The 27,654-nt window shown below is 47.7% G+C and overlaps 1 protein-coding gene across 4 annotated transcripts in view; it reads left to right on the top strand.

The window, feature by feature from the left end:
- The window catches only part of LOC143955550 (uncharacterized), an 89,487-nt gene that overhangs the window by 15,501 nt on the left and 46,332 nt on the right, over positions 1 to 27,654 (top strand). The window contains exons 1-7 of one of the 4 annotated variants that reach the window (XM_077465607.1): positions 9,746 to 11,922; positions 13,802 to 13,875; positions 13,997 to 14,146; positions 14,269 to 14,418; positions 14,532 to 14,681; positions 14,800 to 14,955; positions 15,047 to 15,191. The exons of the other annotated variants lie outside the window; for them this stretch is intronic. Coding sequence (XP_077321733.1) covers positions 13,846 to 13,875; positions 13,997 to 14,146; positions 14,269 to 14,418; positions 14,532 to 14,681; positions 14,800 to 14,955; positions 15,047 to 15,191 — 781 coding nt within the window. The 5' untranslated portion in view covers positions 9,746 to 11,922; positions 13,802 to 13,845. Of the gene's footprint in view, positions 1 to 9,745; positions 11,923 to 13,801; positions 13,876 to 13,996; positions 14,147 to 14,268; positions 14,419 to 14,531; positions 14,682 to 14,799; positions 14,956 to 15,046; positions 15,192 to 27,654 lie in introns of those variants that run through there. 4 annotated transcript variants of the gene reach the window in all.

The raw sequence follows: 27,654 nt of genomic DNA on the forward strand, positions 1-27,654 counted from the left end.
GGAGGATTGTGCAGTGACATACACTTCCTTTGATGCGGCGGTGTCCTGGGTGAGACGATATGGACGAGGGCCCTTAATGGCAAAGTCGGATATCGAATCGGCATTCCGGCTTTTGCCGGTGCATCCGGATAGCTTTTGGCTCCTGGGGTTCTGTTGGGATGGGAGGTTTTACGTAGATCGTTGCCTGCCCATGGGTTGTTCCATTTCGTGCACCTTATTCGAGCAGTTCAGTTCCTTTTTGGAATGGGCCGTGCGGGACGTGTCGGGCATCACTACCTGGATGATTTCTTATGTGTTGGCCCGGCAGGCTCAAATGTTTGCGCAGTCCTCTTGGGAACGTTGCAACACTTGGCGGGCCGCTTTGGGGTCCCCCTGGCGCAGGGGAAGACGGAAGGGCCCACGGCCTGCATTACGTTTTTGGGGATTGTGATCGATTCGGACAGGATGGAATGCAGGTTGCCTCGGGACAAACTAGAGTCGTTGCAAGAGGAAATCCGGGCGACCATCGGGGTTCGCAAGCTGCAATTGCGGCAGTTGCAATCTTTATTGGGCAAGCTCAATTTCGCGTGTCGGATCATTCCGATGGGGCGAGTTTTCTGCCGCAGGTTGGCCTCGGCTACAGCAGGGGTCCGGGCACCTACTCATTTCGTGACCCTAAAACAGGATCACAAGGAGGATCTCAGGGTGTGGCAGGAATTTTTGGCTTCGTTTAATGGACGGGCCCTATGGATGTCGGGTCCCATTAGCAATTGGGATCTGGAATTGTTTACCGATGCCGCCGGGTCATCGGGTTTCGGCGCTTACTTCAAGGGACAGTGGTGCGCGGCACCGTGGCCTACGGAGTGGGCCGAGGCCGGGCTCCTGAAGAACCTGGTGTTGTTGGAATTGTTTCCCATTGTTGTGGCCTTAGAAATTTGGGGGGAGTCTTTTAGGAATCTGAAGGTACGCTTTAATTGCGACAACTTGGGGGTGGTGCACGTGGTTAATCGGCTGACGGCGGCCTCTGGGCCGGTGATCAGGCTTGTACGCCACCTAGTGTTGTGTTGTTTACAGGTTAATGCTTTCGTCTATGCTGTGCACCTGCCAGGGGTGGAGAAGAAGTTGGCTGACGCTCTGTCTCGTTTTCAGTGGGACAGGTTTCGGGGACTGGAGGCAGAGCGTCATGGGATCAGCTGCCCGGCTTGGATGTGGCACATAGCGGTGGAGTTGCAGCACGGTTAATTGAGTTGTCAGTGTGTAAGTCAATGTGGCGCGCATACTCTAAGGTTTGGCAGGAGTGGTCTGAATGCCTAACGGCGATTGGCATGGCCCCGGGTGAGGCAGGCATGGCTCAAGCTGTTTTTTACTTTATTTGCAAGGATATGGACAGGGGGGTTTCGGCAGCCTCCATAGACAGGAAGCTGGGATTGGCCTTTTTGTTTAAATGGGAAGGGCGTCCGGATTTTACCAAAGAGTTTTGGCTGCGGCAAGCATTAAAGGGTTACCGGAAGGCACATAGACGGAGGGATGGGCGGCGTCCGGTTTCCTTTCAGATGCTCCGTGGCCTGTGCAAGGCGGTGGAGACGGTTTGCGGTTCCTTTTACGAGCGAAGCCTGTTTAGGGTGGCTTTTTCTTTGTCATTTTTTGGGGCATTCAGGATTGGCGAGCTGTTCTGACCGGCCAGGTCTCGGATCGGGGGGGTTGGATGCGGGTGATGTGGAGCTGGGTCAGGATGGGGTAAGAATTTGGTTGCGCAGGTCTAAGACGGATCAAGAAGGGAGAGGGGTTCTGGTGGAAGTGGCCCCTATTGCGGAGAGCGATATATGCCCGGTGGGGGCGGTGGAGGCTTTCTTGGGTATATGGCCACGGGTGGCGGGCCCCTTTTTCATACACAAGGATGGTTCTTTTCTGTCCAAGTTCCAGTTCAACGCCATTTTTAGAAAGTGCGTGGTGGCAGCGGGGTTTGACCCGGGGATTTTTTCATCACACTCTTTCCGCATAGGGGCGGCTACTGAGGCGTCTAGGGCCGGGCTGAGTGCAGAGGCGGTGAAGAGAATAGGAAGGTGGGAATCAGGGAGGTTTCGGCTGTACGTTCATCCACATTTACTGCATTAGGACTGGGCGCGTTGGGGGGGGGGGGGGATATGTACATGTACGGGACGGTTGTTGATTAGTCTTGTGTATTTAATGTTTTTTGTTTACAGGTTATGAAGTTGGATTGGTCTGGATTCTGGGCCATTCATATGTTTTCTGGGGTTCGAAAAGAGCTGACGTTCGTCCAAACAGGAGACAGCTTCGGATTCCCAGGCAAGAGGCACAAGTTCGATGGATAGTGGTCCCTGGTATGCGGTGGAATAGGGTGCTGGGTGAGGTCCATAGATTCTCTCGCTTGGACCGGCCGCCAGATGTGCTGCTCCTTCATGTGGGGGGCAACAACATGGGAGTCAGGTCCATGCGGGACCTCATACGTGATATTAAGTGTGATGTTCTTCGGTTGAAGGCTTCCTACCCGGGCATGGTTTTGGTGTGGTCAGATATGCTCAGCAGGATGTTGTGGAGGTGGGCGCAGTCTGACAAGAAGGTGGACAGGGCCCGGGTAAAAGTTAACAAGGAAGTGAGCAGGTTTTTTGTTAGGAATGGGGGATTGGCAATTCTGCATCGGGAATTGGAGTTTGAGACCTGGAGATACTTGAGAAGTGACGGGGTTAATTTAAATGAGGTTGGGACGGACTTGTAGGCGCTAGGCCTGCAGGAGGGGATTCAGAGGGGTCTGTGCGTGTGGCGGTGCTCGAAAGGGTAAGGCTTTACCACCTTTCCAGCTGTGGCAGGTTGTTTGGGGGGTCAGTTGAGAAGGTTAAGTGGTGCAGGTGGTAATTAGGTTGTACCCATCCATGGGGATGGGGATGGTTGGTGATGTACTTCCTGGTTACAAGGGGGTAACCGGAAGAGAAAAAGGGGTAGGTCACTGCATTAGTTTGGGTATAGCCTCCGAGACAGGGGAGCCGTCTGGAGGTCAAGAGGTCAAATATATTGTGCAGTGACCAGTAGGGTCTTGGATATGCTAATGACCCATGTTTCAGTGTTAAGGGAAAGTTTACATGTTATTAAAAGTTATTTATTGAAAGTTTATATTTTTATATTGATACATATTTTGGTTAATAAATCAAGGCCTTTGGCCATTTACTCCAAACACAGTCTGGTCTGGTTAATGGGGTGTGAGGGGGTTTGGAGGAAAGGGAGGAGTTGGTGGTATGTGGTGAAATGTGGTAGAAGTGTCAGACAATACAAATGTCATGTAATTATCTTCTAACAAGGTCCATTCAGATCCTTAGTCCTGACACCACTGACGCCTTTAGAACAGCTGCATTGTCCATGGGCTGGCTTAGAGCTGAAGTCCCTCAGGCTTTGGAACCCTCCTATGGAGAGTGAATCCAGTTCTCAAGGGCTTCAGATTATTTATCCCTTGGACGTTCCTTTTCAGGATTGGCTGGAGAGATATAGGTATTGAGGCAGGTTATAAATATCAAGGCTGGTTATTTAAATTTTCTCTCCCTAAGCCCTGGAGGCAGGAGAGTTTCATGAATAAAGTTTCTCCTGGTTCTTCATCCTTTCTTAGGCCTTCTGTCTCAAGAGGAACCATGCTCATGTCTACAAAATGGCCAACAACCCTTTGGTCTGGAACTGCACATATAGTCTCAGTCCTGCTGTTGTACACAAAAAACTCTTGCATTAGAGACAATAAACATCTCGCTAGACCATCCCAATCTATTTTAGCTTTACTCCAAATAAAGTTTCTTGTTCATACATCACAGGACACAGAGGCTTGGTAATTACTTGGTTAGATAGTACCTTCAGGTGATTGGACACTGGTATCCCTAATTACAAGGTGAGTTCCTCCCCTATATAATCCCTCCCATATGGAGAGTACCTCAGTTTTTTCGCCAGTGTCTAAGGTGGTTGGTCACATTGAAGATGTGCTAAGAAGAAAGCTATGTTTGATGGTCTCTGCGAGGACCTAGGAGCTATACAACCGAATAGATACCTCAGGCCAATACCAAAAAGCCTAAGATGGATTTTACCCAGTCCTCGTGATAAGAAGAAACAAGGTTTTGCCTGTAATGTCTCTCCTTGGAGGTCTGGGCTCTGGGATACAGGCTTTGGTGTACTAATATAACAGTGGCATGAAAAGTTTCTGGCAGAGTCTTCTACAGGTCCAGGGAAGAGGTTCCTGTGAGTAGGAACCCATAGGTTGGCACAACGCTACCCGCCATGATGGTTGAAGGCTGGAATCTGTCTGTTCTCAGCAGTTCCTGTGGCGGGGATAAGGTAAGTGAAGACAATCCTAAAGTTTACACATTATGGATTATCTTCTGTGACTAGTTGTATGTCTTACCTGGTTTCCGCCACTAGAGGGAGTAAGAGACATACCTGGTGTATGCTTACATGCCTTCCAGGCTACACGCTAAGTGAAGCTGGTCTGTGAAGCCGTTCACCTCCTCCGCTACAGGCTCTGCCACATAAACTGAAAGGGGGTTCCCATGCAGTCCGGGGGTCCCACGTAGTCCTCAGGTGGTCTCCTTTCTCCCCCCTCACCCTGGCCCCTGCCATGATGGTCGTATGCACGTGCGCATGCAGGGGGCGCACATTTACAAAAGGGTCAGCGAGGATGGAGGGGGGTGGTTGCGGAACGTGCACGGCGCGCCAGTGCGCAGGCGCAAAGCGGACGTTTTTTTAAAGTCCAAGGCTCCAGTGCTCTTGTAAGCGGTGGGACACAGAGCTGTGCGTAGTAAGCATCTCAGTGGATCAGATCTTGGAAAACCTAAGACACCTACTCGGCATCAGGTTGTGCAGTTTGTAGCTAATGTTTATATTGTAAGACTATAGCACACTTTACACTAGTACCTCTGCTTTGCAGCTTAGGACTATGTCTCCTCGTAAGAAGGCTTCAGGGGGAGGTAAAAGAGACACCAGAAAATCACTGCCTACATCTAGGGGTTCTGGACATGCCTACAGGATACCATCCCCCCTGCAAGACTGGAGGCAGCCTCACAGGATGAGTTTGTACCTCTGTCAGGTTTTTCAGCCTCTCCCAATGTTTCAGCCCCTGTTTATGTCACAGAAGACGCTTTGAAGGCTGCATTGGATAGTTTAGAAGGAAGGATTACTACCTTTGTCACTGCTTCCTTAAAAAATTCTAGAAAAAGGGGTAGATCCCCTCCCTCTGCTTTGGGTTCCCTATCGGATGAGCATTCTGATAATGAGGAAATACTGTATCCCTATCTGAGGATAGGGATCAGGTGCAGTCGGACAAATCAGGGGAAGAGATCCCCTCCCTCTGCTTTGGGTTCCCTATTGGATGAGCATTCTGATAATGAGGAAATACTGTATCCTTATCTGAGGATAGGGATCAGGTGCAGTTGGACGAATCAGGGGAAGAAGAGAAGCTCTCTTCTACCTCCCAGGCCCTCCAAGCGCAGGTGCAATACTACTGTATACTGAATTGGTGCGTTCCACATACAGATTGCCCTCTGCTGAGGCCTCCATTTCCCCTGTTTCCTACTTGGGGTCACAGAAATCCCCACAGGCTGCGTACGCCTTCCCAACGCATCCTTTACTGGATGAATTGTTGTATGAGGACTGGGGTCAACCAGATAAACTATTTTCTCCTCCTAAAAGGTTTTCTATGCTTTATCTGGTGGAGGAAAGTTTCACTAAGAAATGGGGAGTCCCAGCCATAGATGTGGCTTTTTCTTGTGTGAATAAGAGCCTGACCTGTCCTGTGGACAATGCTCAAGGGTTTAAGGATCCAACTGACAAAAAGCTGTAAACTTTATTTAAAGCCTCTTTCTCTGTGGCGGGCGCTGTGGTCCAGCCTACGGTCTCAGAAATTGGCATGTGCCAATTCCCCAAGGAACAAATGAAGCAGGTGCTTGGCCTCCTTTCCACTGAGGAGGCTGAGGTTTATGCAGACCTTCCTAAAGCCTTGTGTTTTATGGTTGATGCCATTATGGATTCTGCTGAGCAAGCATCTCGCCTCACTCTTCTGCTGGTACACATGTGCAGGTCCCTTTGGCTTAAACATCGGGCAGCTGTGGTTTCATTCTAAAAATATTTAACTGGGTTCCCGTTTCATGGAGAACACCTGTTTGGGGATGATCTGGATAAATATATCCAGAAGATTACCGAGGGTAAAACCACGTTGTTACTGGTCAAAAAGAAGAGTAAATGTCCTTCATTTAGAAGTTCTCTGTCCCCAGCTCCCTTACGCCCAGTTTCACTCAAGGCCTTTACAAAGCAGCATCCTCTCTGCCTGGAATAAGAGGGGTCAAGCCTTGGATCTTCCAATGTGTCTATCCCCAGGGGTGCACCAGAGCCTCAATTGGTGGTTACTGACCAAGAATCTTCTAAAAGGAAAGTCCTGTGTCCCAGTTACTTGGAAACTCGTAACCACAGATGCCAGCCTAATAGGCTGAGGAGCATTTCTGGAAGAAGCTTCCACCCAGGGAAGATGGTCCAGAGCCGAAAGGTTCTTGCCCATCAACATTCTGGAAATTAGGGCAATTCATCTAGCCCTCAAGGTCTAGACTTTCAGACTACAGGGTCAGCTTGTACAGATACAGTCCGACAATGCCACGGCTGTGGCTTATATCAATCACCAAGGAGGCTCCAGGAGCCCGGGTGCCCAAAAAGAGGCGAATCACATTTCTTTCTGGGCAGAAAAGCATATTGCTTGCCTGTCTGAGGTCTTTATTCCAGGGGTATAAAATTGGCAATTTTTAAAGCTGCCAGCAGCTGTGTCCAGGAGAATGGTCTCTACACCCAGACATTTTTCAGACCATATGTCAAAATTAGGGTATCCCGGATGTAGACCTGTTTGCCTCCAGGTTAAACAAAAAACTGGAGAGCTTTGTGTCAAGAACAAAGGATCTGCAATCACAAGGGTCAGATGCCTTCAGGGGCGGACTGACCATTCAGCCACTCGGGCATTGCCTGAGGGCCCCGGGCCACTAGGGGGCCCCATCAGGGTTTCCAGCCTCAGTAAAACCAGGAACAGTATGTAAAAATTTGTGTTTTTTTTACATCTGTCTCTGAAATATCCCTTACTGTCATCCTTTTGGTCTAAAAATCCTGAGGTTATAGCTGCCCCACCTCTCCAGTACCTTCTCAGCCAATAGAAACATGTCTGTGTATACTGTGTGTACATGTATGTGTATACTGTGTGATTGTATACTGTGTGGCCCCATAATCTCCTATTGCCCGGGGGTCCCATGAGTTGTCAGTCCGCCCCTGGATGCCTTAATGATTCCATGGGATCAGTACTCTCTGATCAATGCTTTTCCTCCAATTCTGCTTCTTCCGTGGTTCCTTCGGAGGGTCAAAAGGGAAGCAAAGTCGGTCATTCTGGTGGCCCCCGTCTTGGCCCAGATGACCTTGCTATGCAGAGATTGTAAAGATGGCAGTGGGAAGACCTTGGGTTCCTCCGCTGCATTCAGATCTACTCTCACAAGGTCCAATATTCCATCCTCCCTTACGAAGTCTGAATTTGACGGTTTGGCTGCTGAGACCCACATTCTGAAAAGCCGTGGGCTCTCGGAATCAGTCCTTTTCACTCTGGTTAATGCTAGGAAGCCGGCCTCCAGGCTAATCTACTACAGAATCTGGAAGGCATATGTTTCCTGGTATGAACCCAGGGGATGGCATCTTAGAAAGTATGCCATTAGCAGGATTCTTGCTTTTCTTCAATTAGGCATTGAAATGAGGCTGGCTTTGAGCACTATCAAGGTCCAGATCTCAGCCTTATCAGTATTCTTTCAAAAGCCCCTTGCCTCACATTCCCTGGTCTGGGCCTTTGTTCAGGAGGCACTGCGCTTGAATCCGCCAGTCAAACCTCCTGTGTGCCCATGGGATCTGAATTTGGTTTTGTCCGTTTTGCAAGAAGCTTCCACCCAGGGAAGATGGTCCAGAGCCGAAAGGTTCTTGCCCATCAACATTCTGGAAATTAGGGCAATTCATCTAGCCCTCAAGGTCTAGACTTTCAGACTACAGGGTCAGCTTGTACAGATACAGTCCGACAATGCCACGGCTGTGGCTTATATCAATCACCAAGGAGGCTCCAGGAGCCCGGGTGCCCAAAAAGAGGCGAATCACATTTCTTTCTGGGCAGAAAAGCATATTGCTTGCCTGTCTGAGGTCTTTATTCCAGGGGTATAAAATTGGCAATTTTTAAAGCTGCCAGCAGCTGTGTCCAGGAGAATGGTCTCTACACCCAGACATTTTTCAGACCATATGTCAAAATTAGGGTATCCCGGATGTAGACCTGTTTGCCTCCAGGTTCAACAAAAAACTGGAGAGCTTTGTGTCAAGAACAAAGGATCTGCAATCACAAGGGTCAGATGCCTTCAGGGGCGGACTGACCATTCAGCCACTCGGGCATTGCCTGAGGGCCCCGGGCCACTAGGGGGCCCCATCAGGGTTTCCAGCCTCAGTAAAACCAGGAACAGTATGTAAAAATTTGTGTTTTTTTTACATCTGTCTCTGAAATATCCCTTACTGTCATCCTTTTGGTCTAAAAATCCTGAGGTTATAGCTGCCCCACCTCTCCAGTACCTTCTCAGCCAATAGAAACATGTCTGTGTATACTGTGTGTACATGTATGTGTATACTGTGTGATTGTATACTGTGTGGCCCCATAATCTCCTATTGCCCGGGGGTCCCATGAGTTGTCAGTCTGCCCCTGGATGCCTTAATGATTCCATGGGATCAGTACTCTCTGATCAATGCTTTTCCTCCAATTCTGCTTCTTCCGCGGTTCCTTCGGAGGGTCAAAAGGGAAGCAAAGTCGGTCATTCTGGTGGCCCCCGTCTTGGCCCAGATGACCTTGCTATGCAGAGATTGTAAAGATGGCAGTGGGAAGACCTTGGGTTCCTCCGCTGCATTCAGATCTACTCTCACAAGGTCCAATATTCCATCCTCCCTTACGAAGTCTGAATTTGACGGTTTGGCTGCTGAGACCCACATTCTGAAAAGCCGTGGGCTCTCGGAATCAGTCCTTTTCACTCTGGTTAATGCTAGGAAGCCGGCCTCCAGGCTAATCTACTACAGAATCTGGAAGGCATATGTTTCCTGGTATGAACCCAGGGGATGGCATCTTAGAAAGTATGCCATTAGCAGGATTCTTGCTTTTCTTCAATTAGGCATTGAAATGAGGCTGGCTTTGAGCACTATCAAGGTCCAGATCTCAGCCTTATCAGTATTCTTTCAAAAGCCCCTTGCCTCACATTCCCTGGTCTGGGCCTTTGTTCAGGAGGCACTGCGCTTGAATCCGCCAGTCAAACCTCCTGTGTGCCCATGGGATCTGAATTTGGTTTTGTCCGTTTTGCAAGAACAACCCTTTGAACCATTGCACCATGCTTCTTTAGTTCTTCTGACAAAGAAACTGGTCTTTTTGGTAGCCATTTCCTCGGCTAGAAGGGTATCAGAATTAGTAGCTCTTTCTTGTAAAGAGCCATATTTGATTATTCACAAAGACAGGGTGGTGTTGCATCCTCGCCCGACCTTTTGTACCTAAGGTGGTTTGAGGATTCCATCTGACTCAAGATATGGTCCTACTGTCCTTTTTTCCAGATCTTCAGTCCACGGAAGAGGAGTTGTTACACTATCTAGATGTTGTAAGAGCAGTCAGGATCTATCTGCAGGCAACCACTCAGATACGAAAGACTGATAGTCTGTTTATTCTGCCAGAAGGCCCCAGAAAAGACCAGGCAGCGTCGAAATCCAGTATTTCCAGATGGATTTGGCAAGTTATTATTCAGGCCTATGGTATAAAGAAGAAGAGTCCTCCTTTTCAGGTTAAGGCGCACTCAACTAGAGCGGTTAGTGCTTCATGGACAGTGCATCACCAGGCCTCCTTGGCACAGATCTGCAAGACTGCAACTTGGTCTTCAGTCCATACATTCACTAGATTCTATCAGGTGGATGTCAGAGGGCATGAGGATGCCGCCTTCGGGCGCAGTGTGCTGCAGGCAGCAGTATTGATCCTCTTGTCCGTTGGCGGTCTATGGATTTTCTGATCTGTGTCTCCCTCCCCTCAATTTGGGCATTGCTTTAGGATATCCCACTAAGTAATTACCAAGCCTCTGTGGCCCGTGATGTATTCCCAAGAAAAGGATTTTACGGGTAAGCTGTATTTAGAAATCCTATTTTCTCTGCAGTACCAATTCATCCGACAGAAGAGACACAGAAGTATCTGGTGGATGAACAGGAAACACATTTTCTTTTTAGAAGACCATGGACTATTACATCACCGAACCTGCACTGGTACTGGGCAAGGGTGACGATTCTTCTGCATAGTGAGTGGAGCTGTGCGCTGTTGCCCTCCTGAGTGGTTGATGACCCAGCTACCGGGACCAAATCTGCTTGATGGAGACCTCAGGGACCTACCTGTAAGTATGGAAGTACCAAGTCAAGATGTACACGCAGGAGGTTTACGCTTTTATGTGGTGGAAGCTGTAACTGCATCACTGAGATTTAGGTGATAGGAGGTCTGGACTGGTGGAACTGGATACATGGTCAGTGGTGTCCCCTTCAAAATGTCACATTAAAAGGGACAATGTGTACTGCATCATGGGGCCAAGTGGTTCACAGTACAGAGCGTCAAGTGGTAATACAGTTACACCAGATGTACAGCTCACTTCTAATTTGGGGAGCTGTCCAAATATTGAATTCACATGTACGTGGCTCCGCCTTGCCCACCAGGGCGGTGCTATAGTTGTCCTAGGTAACCTCTGGCACACTGAGATCTATGGAGATTTCCAGAGACACCTTTGCTTAAAAAGACACTGTTGCTAGTAGAGAAAGCAAATCTTGCTCTGTGGTCACCCCTACCACATCTACGTAACTCGGCATTTGGTTTATATGACACCGGTGCGTGCACAGACATAGTAAACATCACATTGTTAATTCTGCCTCCCCCCACCCCAATATACAGCACAGGGCATATAGGTAAGTCTATCTCTTCATAGACCACAGTGGGTCCCCCAACTGGTTCCTCCCACGTCACCACAGACAGTCTTACAGTCAATCTCTTTATTCCCTGTCTTGCGGTCCCAGCAACAAAATCAATAAAAGGCTAAAATAAATATTCTTCCACATGGATGGTTTTTCCGACGGAATTCCACTCAAGCTTGGCATGCATACACACGGTCACACAAAAGTTCTCTGAACTTTCGACCATCAAGAACGTGGTGATGTACAACACTACGATGAGAAAATGCAGTTCAATGCTTCCGAGCATTCATCAAATTGTTTCCGAGCATGCGTAGGAATTTTGCGCATCGGAATTTGTACAGACGATCGGAATTTCCAATCGGAACTTTTTCCGACCGATAAATAGAGAACATGCTCTCAATCTTTTGCAGGCTGGAATTCCGCCAGCAAAAGTCCGATGGAGCATACACATGGTCGCAATTTCCGACCAAAAGCTCTCATCGGACTTTTGCTGGCAGAATTTCCGATTGTGTGTTTGGGGCATTAGATTTGAGCCCAGCACATTTTATTTCAAATTTTTTGTTTGGTTTTCATTATTTCGTTTTATATTTATTAACGATCAAACATGAGCAAAAAATAGTTTTCATTTTGTTATTGTCTGGATTGTATCTGAGATATAATCTACATGTGTAATCATGGATGTAACATAAAAGAGGAATGGACCAGGAGGCAGCGGGGACAATGATGAAACATAACGTAGACTGCAGTATTTATATTCAACACAAGGTGACGATCTCACATGGAACACACAGACAGGAAGTGATGTAAGATAAAGACAGGAAGTGATGTCAGCTAAAGACAGGAAGTGATATAGGAGTATAAATTGGGAATTTTCGGGTAAAAGAGGAGTTGAAGGGAAGTAGAGAGGAGACACTGCTGGAACTAGCCATAGGGGAGGTAATAATATATTATTTTCTATTTGCACCCAGTAACCCTCCCATCATGTCTGTCCTCTTCCTCCACTGTTATGGTTTATAGACTGGATACATTCTAAATATAGAACCATTTATCCAACTGTCCATCCAGAGCCTCTGGTTTATAGACCGGATACATCCTAAATATAGAACCATTTATCCAACTGTCCATCCAGAGCCTCTGGTTTATAGACCGGATACATCCTAAATAAAGAACCATTTATCCAACTGTCCATCCAGAGCCTCCGGTTTATAGACCGGATACATCCTAAATATAGAACCATTTATCCAAATGTCCATTCAGAGCTTCTGGCTAATAGACCAGATACATCCTAAATATAGAACCATTTATCCAACTGTCCATCCAGAGCCTCTGGTTTATAGACCAGATACATCCTAAATATAGAGCCATTTATCCAATTGTTTGCCGAATAGTGAACAATTTGGGGAGTTCGCAGAAAATTCGAAAGCCGCGGAACACCCTTTAAAAGTCTATGGGAGAAATCAAAAGTGCTCATTTTAAAGGCTTATATGCATAGTATTGTCCTTAAAAGTGTTTGGGGACCCGGGTCCTGCCCCAGGGGACATGTATCAAGACAAAAAAAAGTTTTAAAAACTGATATTTTTTTCGGGAGCGGTGATTTCAATATTGCTTAAAGTGAAACAATCAAAGGGAAATATTATTTTAAATTTCGTACCTGGGGAGTGTCTATAGTATGCCTGTAAAGTGGTGCGTGTTTCCTGTGTTTAGTACAGTCGGAGAGCAAAATGACATTTCTAAAAGAAAAAAATAATTTAAAATTGAGGGCCTGATATGGAATTTGTGGGGACCCCCACAAATTTTTTTTTTATTTTGGTTTAGGGTTCCCCTTAATATTCATACCAGATCCAAATGGACTGGGGGGATCCCATGCCTTTTTTTCAAAGACTTCTTTTATCTGTATTGCCGGGACCGACAATTCATTATAGCCGCGAGTAGTTTTAAATTACTTTTTTCCTTTAGAAATGTCACGTTGCTGTCAGACTGTTCTAAACACAGGAAACATGTGCCCCTTTACAGGCATACTATAGACACCCCCTAGGTATGAAATTTAAAGGAATATATTTTATTGTTTCATTTTAAGCATTATTAAAATCACTGCACCCGAAAAAAATGTCAGTTTTTAAAACTTTTGTTGTGCATTGATTGATACGTGTCCCACTTTTTATGACAATAACTTGCATATAAGCCTTTAAAATTAGCACTTTTGATTATTCATGTTCGTGTCCCATAGACTTTAACGGTGTTTGCATTTTCGAAGGATTTTTCACCTGTTTGCATGTTCTGCTGCAAACTGAAATGGGGGGGGGGGGGGGGGGTTCAGCTCATCCCTAATCCTAAATCCATCCAGAGCCTCTGGTTTATAGATCAGATACATTCTAAAAATAGAGCTATTTATCCAACTGTCCATCCAGAGCCTCTGGTTTATAGACAGGATACATCCTAAATATAGAACCATTTCATGAAGCTGTCTTGGGGTAGTGCTGACAGGAGAGGTGAGTGGTGCCGGGAATTCTGGGACATTATCCAGTAACAGACAAGGGATGCGTCTGGATGGTGACTGTATCATTGTGTGTGTCAGGTTCCTATAAGGTGTCAGGATGTCACTGTCTATTTCTCCATGGAGGAATGGGAGTATTTAGAAGGACAGAAGGATCTCTACAAGGACGTCATGATGGACAATCAGCCGCCCCTCACATCACCGGGTAAGAGGAGACTTTATTGTAAAGGAGAGAGCAGTACGGAGGCTCCACCTAGATCCCCCATCATCTGATAAACACATAGAAACAATGTATTCAGTCAGTGTGTGTGTTTCCTACAGATGGATCCAGTAATGGGAACCCACCAGAGAGATGTCCCCGTCCTATGTATTCCACCATCCCTCACCGTGATCAGGTAGATGGAACTGAGCATGTAGACCTTAGACATGTATTCTAAGCTATGAGAGGACATTCTATGTAATCTCTTGGTCTTTTTTTAATTTTTATAAATGTATTCCATCATATTCGGGGTTTAGGGTGAAGAAGTGAAAGACATCAAAGTTGAGGTTAAAGAGGAAGAAGAAGAGAGGTTGGTGAGTGGAGATCAGCAGTCTATGGAGAAGAGAGGTCCTCTGTATTCCCAGAATTCTACATGGGAAGATGCCAACTATACAGATAATAATCAGGTAGATGGGACTGGGCAAAAAGAACTCAAACATAATTCTACGAATGGACATTCTTCTATGTAATTTCTTAATATTGACACCAGTGTTTTTAGATGTTGTATTTTATCATCTCTGGAATTTAGAATGAAGAACGGAAAGACATCAAAGTTGAGATGAAAGAGGAAGAAGAAGAGATGTTGATAAGTGGAGCTCAGCAGTCTATGGGAGGGAGAGGTCCTCTGTATTCCCGGGATTCCACACAGGAAGGTCACACCATCCCCCACCATCATCAGGTAGATGGAACTGAACATGTAGACCTAAAATGTATTCTAGGCTATTGGATGATATTCTATGTAATCTGATCTTCTTTTTTCATAAATGCATTTCTATCATCTTTGGGGTTTAGGATGAAGAAGTGAAAGACATCAAACCTGAGATTAAAGAGGAAGAAGAAGAGATGTTGGTGACCAGACATCAGCAGTCTATGGAGGAGGGTTGTTCTCTGTATTCCCAGCATTCTACACGGGAAGAGGAGAACTATACAAAGAATGATCCGGTAGATGGGACGGGGCAAAAATAATTAAAAAATAATTCTATAAGAGGATAATCTATGTAATCTCCAATTATTGGCAGCAGTGTTTCCAGATGTTATTTTAATTATCTCTGGAATTTAGAATGAAGAACGGAAAGACATCAAAGTTGAGCATAAAGAGGAAGAAGAAGAAGAAGAGAGGTTGGTGAGTGAAGATCAGCAGTCTATGGAGGAGAGAGGTCTTCGGTATTCCCAGGATTTCCCCAAGAAAACTCCCAGTTATAAAGAGACTGATCAGGTAGATGAGACTGGGAAAAAAAAAGAAGAGAAAAGAGAGAACATTTTTCATTGTAATGTCTTGTTCCTATTTATGAATCTTTGGGGTTTAGGATAAAGAACTGAAAGACATCAAAGTTGAGGTTAAAGAGGAAGAAGAAGAAGAGAGGTTGGTGAGTGGAGATCAGCAGTCTATGGAGGAGGGGGAGAGGATTATGGGAAGTAAATCGGAGGAATCTTCTCTACATGAGGACACAAGTAAGTCATAAACAATAAATGCAGAAACAGTTCACATTTTAATGTTACTTCTCTAAGTATAAATCATGTATTTACTTTGCTATATGGATTGAAATATATCATATGCCAATTAAGTTCAAACTCCTTGCCATAGAAATAATTATGTATTTCTCACACTACCAAGTGTTCCCAATATAATGTACAACATCTCCATTCCTCAATATAACGTCATGTTCCCAACAAATGAGGAGGAGATACTGTACACCATATAAAAAGGTCCATCTCCATTCCTCAATATAACGTCATGTTCCCAACAAATGAGGAGGAGATACTGTACACCATATGAAAGGTCCATCTCCATTCCTCAATATAACGTCATGTTCCCAACAAATATGGAGGAGATACTGTACACCATATGAAAGGTCCATCTCCATTTCTCAATATAACGTCATGTTCCCAACAAATGAGGGGGAGATACTGTACACCATATGAAAGGTCCATCTCCATTCCTCAATATAACGTCATGTTCCCAACAAATGAGGAGGAGATACTGTACTCCATATGGAAGGTCATTACAGTATATAATGTTAATTCAACAACTGCCCATTACGGGCTGGGACCAATTCTGTCCCTTTGTGAATGAATGTGGCATACTATGGAGTGAAACAGCATCTCCTTCCGCCTTCCTGTAGACCCTAAGTCAAGTTCTACTGCTGCAGAAGATACCAGCCCAACTGGCTGATTGCTTCCCCAGTCCTTCTTGACTGGCATCTTCCATGGAGATTCCCCAGGGAAGGTATGGAGACTTAGGCACAATGCTGTTTTCAGAGAGCACTACTACAACTGACTGCCCCCCCCCCCCCCCACCCCCTTGAGTTGCCCCGGCACTGTGCTGATATTGCTCACTGTCTTTGCTTTCTCTTTCCCGCTGCCTCCTCTGGCATTAATTACTCCAGTTGCCTCCTATGGTGGGATCCTTTGAGGTCAGCTTCCTGATCTTCCAGCCTGAGGTAAAACCCCTCCCCAGCAGGGGTCCCTCAAGAGCCACTGTCAGCCTCTCCTCCATCTTCCACCCAATTAACCCTGCTGGCTTGGTCCGTGTCTATTTATGGGAATTTGTCAGTCCCCTGCCAGCCCACTCCGGGGGATTGGCTGAGTTCCCATAAATATTCATAGCAGCCCCTCCTAACCTCTGCCCAGCAGTTCCAGAACATTCTCCAAAGTCCCAGGAACAGGGGGAGGCACCAGAGAGCAACTAGGATGAGTCATCCAACCCTGACCAAATTAGTTAACTCAGGTTTAATCCTAGAGCCAGGCTATGCTTTTACCCACACTACACTTCTAGTAGCACACACTAGACAGTGCTACAGTTATATTCCCAACAAATGAGGAGGAGATACTGTACACCATATGAAAGGTCCATCTCCATTCCTCAATATAACGTCATGTTCCCAACAAATGAGGAGGAGATACTGTACACCATGTAAAGGATTTATCTACAATTCCTTATCTTTATCCAGCTGATGTATCAGAGACAATGTAGGACTTGAGGGCTGCATGTGACCCTGTTGTTGTGATTGTGAGGCTCTCAAACATGGGCCACTGTAGTTGGAGTTTTCCTTACCCAGATGATTACTCCGGCAATCAAACTGCCATTTGTTGGTTCAATGGTTTAATTTTTTTTTTCAACATTTTTCTTTCACCCTTGTAGTCAGTTTTCTCTCTCTCACCATCATGCCCATTGTATACATATGACTTCTGAATACAAGATGTATGAGAACAGATATGACTTATATTAAATATTGCTTTCCAGCAGATGGACGGTGTTTCTGGAATATAAATACATCGGAGGGACATCTTATTATATCTCCAGATTGTAAGGCAGAAGATACTGACATTCCACAATATTCTCCGAAAGTGACCTCTGATTGGTTGGTTAGATCAACAGATCCTTCTACTCCTGAGGAACCTTTTGATAAATCCCATACTATGACCTCAGATGTCCATCTAAGATCAATGGGTCCTTCAAATCCTGAGGAACCTTCTGATAAATCCCATACTATGACTTCAGGAGTCCGTCCAACTTCTCACAGTGCTGACAGATCACCAGATCCATCTAATCCCCAGAAATCTTCTTTAAGCCATAAGGGGGCTCACACAGGAGAGCGTTCGTTGTCATGTTCAGAGTGCGGGAAATCTTTCACTGAAAACAAAGAGCTTTTGAGACATCAGACAATTCACTCAGGTGAACGTCCTTTCCATTGTTCAGAGTGTGGCAAATGTTTCCTTAAAAAAGGACACCTTATTGAACACCAGAGAAGTCACACGGGTGAGCGTCCTTTCCCTTGTTCAGAGTGTGGGAAATCTTTCATTACAAAAAGTTCACTTTTTAAACACCAGAAAGTTCACACGGGTGAGTGTCCTTATTCATGCTCAGAGTGCGGGAAATCTTTCATTCGCAAAGAACACCTTGTTAGACACCAGAAAGTTCACAGGGTTGACCATCTTCATGCATGTTCAGAGTGTGGGAAATGTTTTAGTGGGAAAGAACAACTTATTGTACACCAGAGAATTCACACAGGTGAGCGTCCTTATTCATGTTCAGAGTGCGGGAAAAATTTCTCTCACAAAAAAGACCTTGTTGAACACCAGAGAATTCACACAGGTGAGCGCCCTTATTCATGTTCAGAGTGCGGGAAATCATTCACTCGGACATCACACCTTGTAAGACACCAGAGAGTCCACACAGGTGTGCATCTTTATTCATGTTCAGAGTGCAGGAAATGTTTTCGTGATAAAGGACAACTTATTGTACACCAGAGAAATCACACAGGTGAGCGTCCATTTTCATGTTCAGAGTGCGAGAAAAGTTTCACTCAGAAATCAGCCCTGGTTTCCCATCAGAAAAGTCACACGGATATACGTCCTCATTCATGCTCAGAGTGCGGGAAATCTTTCACCAGAAAAGGATCACTTTTGAAACACCAGAGAATTCACACGGGTGAGCGTCCTTATTCATGTTCAGAGTGTGGGAAATCTTTCACTCGTAAAATAAACCTTGATCAACACTGTAGAGTTCACACAGGAGAGTGCCCTTATTCATGTTCAGAGTGCGGGAAATCTTTCACCACAAAAGGTTCACTTTTTAAACACCAAAGGCTTCACACAAGTGAGCGTCCGTTTTCCTGTTCAGAGTGTGGGAAATCTTTCACTCGGAAAGGACACCTTGTTAGACACCAGATAGTTCACATGGGTGAACGTCCGTATTCATGTTCAGAGTGAGGGAAACCTTTCAATGAAAAGAGAGACCTTCGTAGATGTCAGAGAATTCACACTAGTGAGCATCCACATTTTACGTTCAGCGTGTGGGAAATGTTTCAGTCGCAAAATAAACAAATTGTTGAACACCAGAAAAATGTCATACTACTGAGCGTCCTTTCCCTTGTTTAGAGAGTGCGGCAAATGTTTCCTTCAAAAAGAAAAACGTATTACACACCAGAGAATACACACGGGTGAACACCCTTATTCATGTTCAGCGTGTGGGAAATGTTTAATTAGGAAAGAACATCTCCTTATACAACAGAAAATTCACACAGGTGAGTGTGGGAATTGTTTCGCTCAGGAAGGAGTGCTTTTTGAATATCAGAGAAGGTGAAGGTTCTTATCCGTGTTTACAGTGCAGCAAATCCTTCATTTGTAAAAGAGACCTTGTTATACACCAGAGAATTCACACGGGTGAGGGTCTTTATTCATGTTCACGTTCAATCTTTAAGAAAAGGGAACTTGTGAGAAACCAGAAAAAGCACACAGGTGAACACCCTGACTCATGTTTAGGGTGCGGGAAATGTTTCATTCACAAATAGGACCTTGTTAGATACCAGGTATGAGCTTGGTGTGCCAGTCGAACGCATGTTCGACTCGAACACAGGCTGTTCGCCCGTTAGGCGAAGCCAGAACTCTGTGGGGCGTTCGCGCCAAATTCGTGTGGCGCTCATGGCTCACAATGCACTGCGCCATCGCAGTGCATTGCTGGCTCATGATTGGCCAAGCATGCACTGTGACCCCACATGCTTGGCCAATCACAGCGCCGGCAGTGAGGAGAGCCATGATTGGCCACAGGCAGGATGCCTGTGGCCAATCATAGCTCGAACTGTGTAGTACATGCCCCACACTATATAAGGCCGCCAGCGCGACGGCCTTGTGTAGTGTGTTGGCGTCTGCAGGAGTTAGTGGATGTTCTCTGTGTACCTTCAGCGCAGTATACACCTGTATCTACCTATATAGCTATATTGCTCTTCTGTAATTGAGCTATCAGCCATCTGCAGGAGTTTCTGGGTGTTGTCTGTGTGCCCTGAGCGCAGTATACACCTGTATCTACCTATTTTGCTCTTCTCTAATTGAGCCATCTGCAGGAGTTAGTGGGTGTTGTGTGCCTCCAGCACAGCACAGTATACACCGGTATCTACACTTTAATTCTTGTTGTTCTATAATAAAGGCATCTGCAGGAGTTAGTGGGTGTTGTGGGTGCCTCCAGCACAATATACACTACCCAATTGCTGGTTTTCCCATCTCACTTCAGGCCATTACCATGTCTGGAAGGCCAACAAGGAGAGGCAGACAGGCACGAGCCGATAAAAGAGGGCAAGCAGGCTCTGTGTCTAGAGACAACAGTGCTGGTCGTGGACGCGGTGCATCGCCATCAGCACATGGCTATGGGACACGCTTGTCCTTATTTTCGGCAGCTGGACGTGTTGAGCCACATCGTGCCGAAGACTTGGTAGAGTGGATGACCAAGCCCTCTTCTTCCTCCTCATCCTCTCTCACCCATGCTCAGGGTACTAGCAAAGCAGCTGCCAACGCATCCTCTTCACTCGTCTCAATGTCATCATCAGTGACTCCTTCCGTAGACCCACCACGTCCTCCTGAGGAGTCCCCTGAACTCTTTGAGCACAGTGTTGGGTACATGCTCCAGGAAGATGCCCAGTGTTTTGTAGGCTCTGATGATGATACTCAGCTAGAGGAAGGCAGTAGCGTGAATGCAGAGAGAGGGGATGCTCAAGAAGGACAGCAATCTGGCAGTCATGTTCCACAAGCTGCAGCATACTGCCAGGTTTGCTCCAGCGAGGAAGAGGTAGGGGATGATGAGGGCACTGACTCCACGTGGGTGCCTGGTAGGTGAGAGGAGGGGGAGGAGGCACATCTCCAATGAGGCAGGATGCTCTCCGGGGGCAGCTTAGGGGCAGCACACCAACTGAATCACACTGCAGACCTCCCCCTGTGCAGGGCGCTGCCTCTGCACGTTATTCTAAAAGTTCTTTGGTGTGGGCCTTTTTTGAGACGAGTGCATCCGATCGCACCGCTGCTATTTGCAACATATGTCTCAAGCGTATCTCGCGTGGCCAAAACATCAGCCGCTTGGGCACCACATGCTTGACCAGACATATGTTGACCTGCCATGCAGCTCGTTGGCAAGGGTACCTCAAAGACACACACCAAAGAACAAAGCAGCCCTCTCCTTGCTCCTCATCAGCTGGGATCTCCAACCCCACTAGACCTTCAGTCCTCTCTGAAACCTGCTCTGAGAGGAATGAAGGTGTAGAATTAGGTGTGTCACAGCCAAGTGTTTCCGGGCACTCCGCTAGCAGTACACCCACGTCCGATTATAGCAGGCAAATGTCCCTGCCCCAGCTGCTGGACCACCAAAAGAAGTTCACTCCCAGCCATCCACATGCCCAGCGGTTGAATGCTAGCTTGGCTAAATTGCTAGCACTTCAACTGCTGCCTTTTCAGTTGGTAGACTCGGCCCCCTTCCTTGAGTTTGTACAATGTGCGGTTCCTCAGTGGCAGGTCCCCAAACGCCACTTTATCTCACAGGAGGCGATTCTACTGGCATGTGGAAGGCAATGTCCTTACCTCGCTGGACAGGGCAGTCAGTGGTAAGGTGCATATTACCGCTGACTCATGGTCCAGCAGGCATGGACAGGGACGTTACCTGTCTTTCACGGCCCATTGGGTTACTCTTCTGGCAGCTGGGAAGGATGCAGGACAAGGTGCAGTAGTGTTGGAGGTTGTTCCGCCACCACGCCTCCAAAATGCTACTATTGGTTGTGACACACCTCTCTCATCCACCCCCTCCTCTTCTTCTTCCTCCATGGCCTCTTCCAGTGCTCTGTCCTCAGAACCAGCGGTGCTCCGTAGGCATTCCAGGGGCTATGCAAGTACGCAGGCAAAACAATGCCATGCCGTGCTTGCGCTGGTTTGTTTGGGGGACAGGAGCCACACTGGGGCAGATGTTTTGTCAGCTCTGCAGGGGCAGGCCGAGAGGTAGTTGACACCATGCCAGCTTAAGCCAGGAATGGTGGTTTGCGACAATGGCACCAACCTCCTCTCCACCCTCCGACAGGGACAACTAAACCCATGTGCCCTGTGTGGCTCACGTCCTTAACCTGGTGGTGCAGCGGTTCTTGGGCAGGTACCCGGGCTTACAGGATGTCCTGAAGCAGGCCAGGAAAGTCTGTGTGCATTTCTGCCGATCATTTAATGCCTGTGCTCGGCTGGCTGAGCTCCAAAAGGAGTTGAACCTGCCCAAGAACTGCCTTATATGTGACATGCCCACCAGGTGGAACTCAACATTGGCCATGCTGCAGCCGCTGCACACGCAGCAGAGGGCCATCAATGAATACTTGTGCGACTACGGCACCAGGACAGGGTCAGGGGAGCTCGGTTTTTTCTTACCACGCCAGTGGGGCATGATCAGGGATGCATGCACTGTCCTGTCACCGTTTGAGGAGGCCACAAGGATGGTGAGCAGTGACAGTGCATGCATCAGTGACACTGTACCTCTTGTCCACCTGTTGGAGCATACGCTGCGTGGAATAATGGACAGGGCACTTGAGGCAGAACAGAGGCAGGAAGAGGAGGACTTCCTTGCCTCTCAAGGCCCCCTTTATCCAGACAGTGTTCCTGTTGTGCCACCCATCACACAGGAAGGGGGGGAGGAGGAGGAAGAGGATGATTGTGTCAGCATGGAGGTGGAGGCTGGCACTCAGCAGCAGTCTTGTATGGATGATTTACAGTCCCAAGAAACCCGTGGACTTGTACGTGGCTGGGAGGAGGTAGCTGCGGATCATGTTGTCCTTAGTGACCCAGAGGACTCCGGACCAAATGCCTCAGCTAACCTACGCTGCATGGCCTCCCTGATCCTGCAAAGCCTGCAGAAGGATCCTCGTATTCTTCGGATCAAGGAGAGGGACCATTACTGGCTGGCAACTCTCCTTGATCCACGGTACAAGGGTAAGGTTGCTGACCTTATCTTGCCGTCGCAGAGGGAGCAGAGGATGAGACATCTCCGGGAGGCCTTGCAGAAAGGTCTGTGCAACGCGTTCCCAGAGACTGGGAGGTTACAAACTCCTGGTCCTGGACAACGTGTTGCTGAGGCATCAGTCAGAAGGAGCGGTGGAGAAGGTGGCCGTCTGACCGATGCTTTCAGACAATTTTTTAGTTCGCAGCCCCAAGGTATGATCGGTTCCAGCAACCATCGCCAGCGTCTGATTTACATGGTGCAGGAATACCTAGGGGCAAGGTCAGACTTGGACACCTTTCCCACCAAAAATCCTCAGGCTTACTGGGTCTTGAGGATGGATCACTGGCCAGAGCTTGCACAGTATGCAATTGAGCTACTGGCCTGTCCTGCATCCAGCATTCTTTCAAAACGCACCTTCAGTGCTGCTGGTGGCTTTGTTACCGATCACAGGGTGCGCCTGTCCACCGAATCAGCTGATCGACTAACCTTCATCAAGATGAATCAGTCTTGGATCACCCACAGCTACCAAGCACCTGAAGCTGATGTAACCGAATAATTTTTTTTGAAATATCACATCCCTTCAAGACTGTCTATGCTGGTGCTGATTGACTGTCCTGTTATGTTGATTGTCTATCCTCTTCCTCCTCCGCTGATATGTTGGAAGAACATTTTTGGTTCTGGGTGATGCCACCAGCCCAATTTTTCTGCCCCTGTTTAACAGGGGCGTTTAAGTACAATTTTTGATGCAATGCTTTGCAGCAGGGCTAATTCCTGCACTACAACTAGAGTATATGGGAGAGGTTTCAGTGTTGTGGCACCAGCACCAGTGCCTAAGGCCCAATTTTTCTGCCCCTGTTTAACAGGGACATGTAATTACAATTCTTGATATAATATTTCACAGGAGGGCCCCTTCCTGTGCCCACCCAGAGTAACTGTGAGGACTTATAGTGTTGTGGCACCAGCACCACAACCACCAAAGGTCAATTTTTCTACCACTGTTCAACAATGCCATGTAATTACAATTCTTGATATAATCGTTCACAGCAGGGCGCTCCAGCGCCCACCAAGAGTCACTTTGAGGGCTTGCAATGTTGTGGCAAAACCAACACCTTGTTCCGCCATTTCTGCAGAGCATATAGGGCAGGCCCCTACTTTCAAACATCCAACTTACAAACATCTCCTACTTGCAAACGGAAGGAGACAACAGCAAGTGAGATGAAAAAAGATGGACGACAAAACAAATTATACAGGGGTGATAACCCTTCCCTATGTTTTCCAAAAAGCTTAAAAATAGTTTTTTTGACTGGAGCTACACTTTAAAAATGTACCAGTTGAAAATTACAAACAGATTCAACTTAACACAACAAACCTACACAGTCCCTGTCTTGTTTGCACCGCCTGTATACTGCTGTTCTGAGTATATAGGGCCCGGGGGCCACACGCATTTCCTTTTTTTAATATGTGTACGGGGTTCCCCTTAATATCCGTACAAGATCCAAAGGGACTGGTGATGGGCAGGGGGGGCTACCCATGCCATTTTTCTCAATGATTTTCATCCATATTGCCGGAACCAGATATTACATTAAAACCGCACGCAGTTTTAAATGACTTTTTTTCAGTTAAATTTCATTTTGTGCATAGACTGTTCTAAACATGGGAAGCACGTGGCACTTCACAGGCATACTATAGACACCCCCCAGGCACGATATTTAAAGGAATATTTCACTTTTTTTTTTTTTTTTTTACTTTAATCGTCATTAAAATCAGTGCTCCCGAAAAGAGAAAAACAGAAAGTAAAATGGAGGTCATTGCAGTTTCACATTCTGTACATATTACGTCCCCAAAACAGTTCTGTACATGTTCTGTACTTGTGGCGCTACCCCCATAGGGGCTTCTGGTGTTAACTGGTTCTTCTCTTTTAGTACAGATGCCGCCAGTCACCCAAGCACCAGTTCATTCACACCAGCTCCAATAACAGTCTACGTGATGACTTATTTTAACAGGAGGTGTGTTTGGGCATGGGATTCTCGAAATATGATTAGTACTTACCAATTAGAGGACAGTCTTCTCCATAAACATTTGTGGGTGTCGAACGTCCCGAATTTCCGACGGGATGTTTCGCGAACGCGGCCAAAAGTTCGCGAACCGCAAAGTTCCCGGCGGACCCCATTGACTTTAATGGCAGGCGAACCTTGAAAACCTCCAGGTCATATTTTCAGCCACAAAATACTTACTAGCTGTGCACACATAGTCCCACCACATGGACACTGACATAACAAAAGTATTAAGTGAATCTGGGATCGATAACGACAAGCATTCTATTTTTATCTGTGAAATTTTGACAATTCAGGAGCGCATGAAGGCCATGGAGGAAAGGCAAGGTCAGGGCAGGCTATGAAGGGGGTGCAGGAGATGATCAGTGCCACAGTCAGGACAGCACAGTCCTGTGCCAGTGTCCCAGTGTGCCAACCTGTGCTTGAGCCCCTCCCTCTGCCCGGCCCTTACCCCCATCTATGCAGGGCTCCACTGCGGTGGTCCGGAGGTGCCAGTCCAGTGCTGATCCTCAACCATGGTGCTGGCACTGCCTGCTGATTGGCTTCTCCACTGCTATCTCCCTCACTGAGACAGAAAACTGACACCAGCACCGAGATAGAGAGCACTGACACCAGCACCGTGATAGAGAGCACTGAGACCACACCAGCACTGTGATAGAGAGCACTGACACCAGCACCATGATAGAGACTGAGCACTGACACCAGCACCAAGATAGAGAGCACTGACACCAGCACCGTGATAGAGCCGATAAAAGATGGCAAGCAGGCTCTGTGTCTAGAGACAACAGTGCTGGTCGTGGACGCGGTGCATCGTCATCATCAGCACGTGGCCATGGGACACGCTTGTCCTTCTTTTCGGCAGCTGGACATGTTGAGCCGCAACATGTCGAAGACTTGGTAGAGTGGATGACCAAGCCCTCTTCATCCTCCTCATCCTCTCTCACCCAGGCTCAGGGTACTAGCAAAGCAGCTGCCAACGCATCGTTTTCCCTCCTCTCAATGTCATCATCAGTGACTCCTTCCCTAGACCCACCACGTCCTCCTGAGGAGTCTCCTGAACTCTTTGAGCACAGTGTTGGGTACATGCTCCAGGAGGATGCCCAGTGTTTTGTAGGCTCTGATGATGATACTCAGCTAGTGGAAGGCAGTAGCGTGAATGCAGAGAGAGGGGATGTTCAAGAAGGACAGCAATCTGGCAGTCATGTTCCACAAGCTGCAGCATACTGCCAGGTTTGCTCCAGCGATGAAGAGGGAGGGGATGATGAGGGCACTGACTCCACGTGGGTGCCTGGAAGGAGAGAGGAGGAGGAGGAGGCACATGTCCAACGAGGCAGGATGCCCTCCGGGGGCCAGCTTAGGGGCAGCACACTGACTGAATCACACCGCAGAGCTCCGCCTGTGCAGGGCGCTGCCTCTGCACGTTATTCTAAAAGTTCTTTGGTGTGGGCCTTTTTTGAGACGAGTGCATCCGATCGCACCGCTGCTATTTGCAACATATGTCTCAAGCGTATCTCGCGTGGCCAAAACATCAGCCGCTTGGGCACCACATGCTTGACCAGACATATGTTGACCTGCCATGCAGCTCGTTGGCAAGCGTACCTCAAAGACCCACACCAAAGAACAAAGCGGACCTCTCCTTGCTCCTCATCAGCTGGGATCTCCAACCCCACTAGACCTTTAGTCCTCTCTGAAACATGCTCTGAGAGGAATGAAGGTGTAGAATTAGGTGTGTCACAGCCAAGTGCTTGCGGGTACTCTGCTAGCAGTACACCCACGTCCGATTGTAGCAGGCAAATTTCCCTGCCCCAGCTGCTGGACCGTAGAAAGAAGTTCCCTCCCAGCCATCCACATGCCCAGCGGTTGAATGCTAGCTTGGCTAATTTGCTAGCACTTCAACTGCTACCTTTTCAGTTGGTAGACTCGGCCCCCTTCCTTGAGTTTGTGCAATGTGCGGTTCCTCAGTGGCAGGTCCCCAAACGCCACTTTTTCTCACGGAAGGCGATTCCGGCTCTCTACCGGCATGTGGAAGGCAATGTCCTTGCCTCGCTGGACAGGGCGATCAGCGGTAAGCTGCATATTACCGCTGACTCATGGTCCAGCAGAAATGGACAGGGACATTACCTGTCTTTCACGGCCCATTGGGTCACTCTTCCGGCAGCTGGGAAGGATGCAGGACAAGGTGCAGTAGTGTTGGAGGTTGTTCCGCCACCACGCCTCCAAAATGCTACTACTGGTTGTGATACACCTCTCTCCTCCACCCCCTCCTCTTCTTCTTCCTCCGTGGCCTCTTCCAGTGCTCTGTCCTCGGAACCAGCGGTGCTCTGTAGGCGTTCAAGGGGCTATGCAAGTACGAAGGCAAAACAATGCCATGCCGTGCTTGCGCTGGTTTGTTTGGGGGACAGGAGCCACACTGGGGCAGATATTTTGTCAGCTCTGCAGGGGCAGGCCGAGAGGTGGTTGACGCCACGCCAGCTTAAGCCAGGATTGGTGGTTTGTGACAATGGCAACAAACTCCTCTCCGCCCTCCGACAGGGACAACTGACCCATGTGTCCTGTGTGGCTCACGTCCTTAACCTGATGGTGCAGCGGTTCTTGGGCAGGTACCCGGGCTTACAGGATGTCCTGAAGCAGGCCAGGAAAGTCTGTGTGCATTTCCGCCAATCATTTAATGCCTGTGCTCGGCTGGCTGAGCTCCAAAAGGAGTTGAACCTGCCCAAGAACCGCCTTATATGTGACATGCTCACCAGGCGCAACTCAACATTGGCCATGCTGCAGCGGCTGCACACGCAGCAGAGGGCCATCAATGAGTACCTGTGCGACTACAGCACCAGGACAGGGTCAGGGGAGCTCGGTTTTTTCTCACCATGCCAGTGGGGCATGATCAGGGATGCATGCACTGTCCTGTCACCGTTTGAGGGGGCCACAATGATGGTGAGCAGTGACAGTGCATGCATCAGTGACACTGTACCTCTTGTCCACCTGTTGGAGCATACGCTGCGTGGAATAATGGACAGGGCACTTGAGGCAGAACAGAGGCAGGAAGAGGAGGACTTCATTGCCTCTCAAGGCCCCCTTTATCCAGACAGTGTTCCTGCTGTCCCACCCATCACACAGGAAGAGGAGGATG

The sequence above is a fragment of the Lithobates pipiens genome, unplaced genomic scaffold (genome assembly GCF_037356315.1).
Source record: "Lithobates pipiens isolate NorthernLeopardFrog02 unplaced genomic scaffold, aLitPip1_a1.2 Scaffold_35, whole genome shotgun sequence".
Lineage (NCBI taxonomy): Eukaryota > Metazoa > Chordata > Amphibia > Anura > Ranidae > Lithobates > Lithobates pipiens.